The 843-nt window shown below is 47.2% G+C and overlaps 1 protein-coding gene across 1 annotated transcript; it reads left to right on the forward strand.

Annotated features, from left to right (window-relative positions):
* Positions 1-17: 17 nt before the first annotated feature.
* LOC115284837 (olfactory receptor 7E24-like) lies at positions 18-836 on the forward strand (the record flags this gene model as incomplete). Its single annotated transcript, XM_029931316.1, has 1 exon — positions 18-836. A coding segment is annotated over one exon (819 nt), but the record flags the coding sequence as incomplete, so codon positions are not given.
* Positions 837-843: the final 7 nt, after the last annotated feature.

An 843-nucleotide genomic window follows, 5' to 3' on the forward strand; every position in this document is an offset into this window, starting at 1 on the left:
TATTCAACACTCTCTTCTTTTTTGAGAGGTGTCCCATCGTCATGGAACCACAGAATCTTACTGGTGTGTCAGAATTCTTCCTCATGGGACTCTCAGATGACCCGGAACTACAGCCCCTTCTCTTTGGGCTGTTCCTGTCCATGTACCTGGTCACCGTGCTCGGGAATCTGCTCCTCATTCTGGCTGTCAGCTCTGACCCTCACCTCCACACACCTATGTACTTCTTCCTCTCCAACCTGTCCCTGGCTGACATTGGTTTTAGCACCACTACAATCCCCAAGATGCTGGTGAACATTCAAACACACAGTAAATCTATCACCTATGCATGCTGCCTAGCTCAGATGTCCTTTTTTTTCCTATTTGGATGCTTGGACAGTCTACTCCTGGCTGTGATGGCATATGATCGATTTGTGGCCATTTGTCACCCCCTGCACTACCCAGTCATCATGAACCCATGCCTCTGTGGCGTTTTGGTCCTGGTGTCGTTTTTCAGCAGCCTTTTGGACTCTCAGATACAGCTTTTGATGGTGTCACAACTTACCTTCTGCACAAATGTGGAAATTCATCATTTCTTTTGTGATGCACCTCAACTTCTCCATCTTGCCTGTTCTGATACCTCCATCCACACCGTACTAATATATTTCATGGGGGCCATTTTTGGTAGCATTCCACTCTCAGGGATCCTTTGCTCTTATACTCGAATTGTTTCCTCCATTCTGAGAGTCCCATCAACAGGTGGGAAGTACAAAGCCTTCTCTACCTGTGGCTCTCATCTGTCAGTTGTTTGCTTGTTTTATGGAACAGGTCTTGGGGTGTATCTCAGTTCATCTGTCTCCCCCTCCC

Source organism: Suricata suricatta, unplaced genomic scaffold, assembly GCF_006229205.1.
Source record: "Suricata suricatta isolate VVHF042 unplaced genomic scaffold, meerkat_22Aug2017_6uvM2_HiC HiC_scaffold_22562, whole genome shotgun sequence".
Taxonomy (NCBI): Eukaryota; Metazoa; Chordata; class Mammalia; order Carnivora; family Herpestidae; genus Suricata; species Suricata suricatta.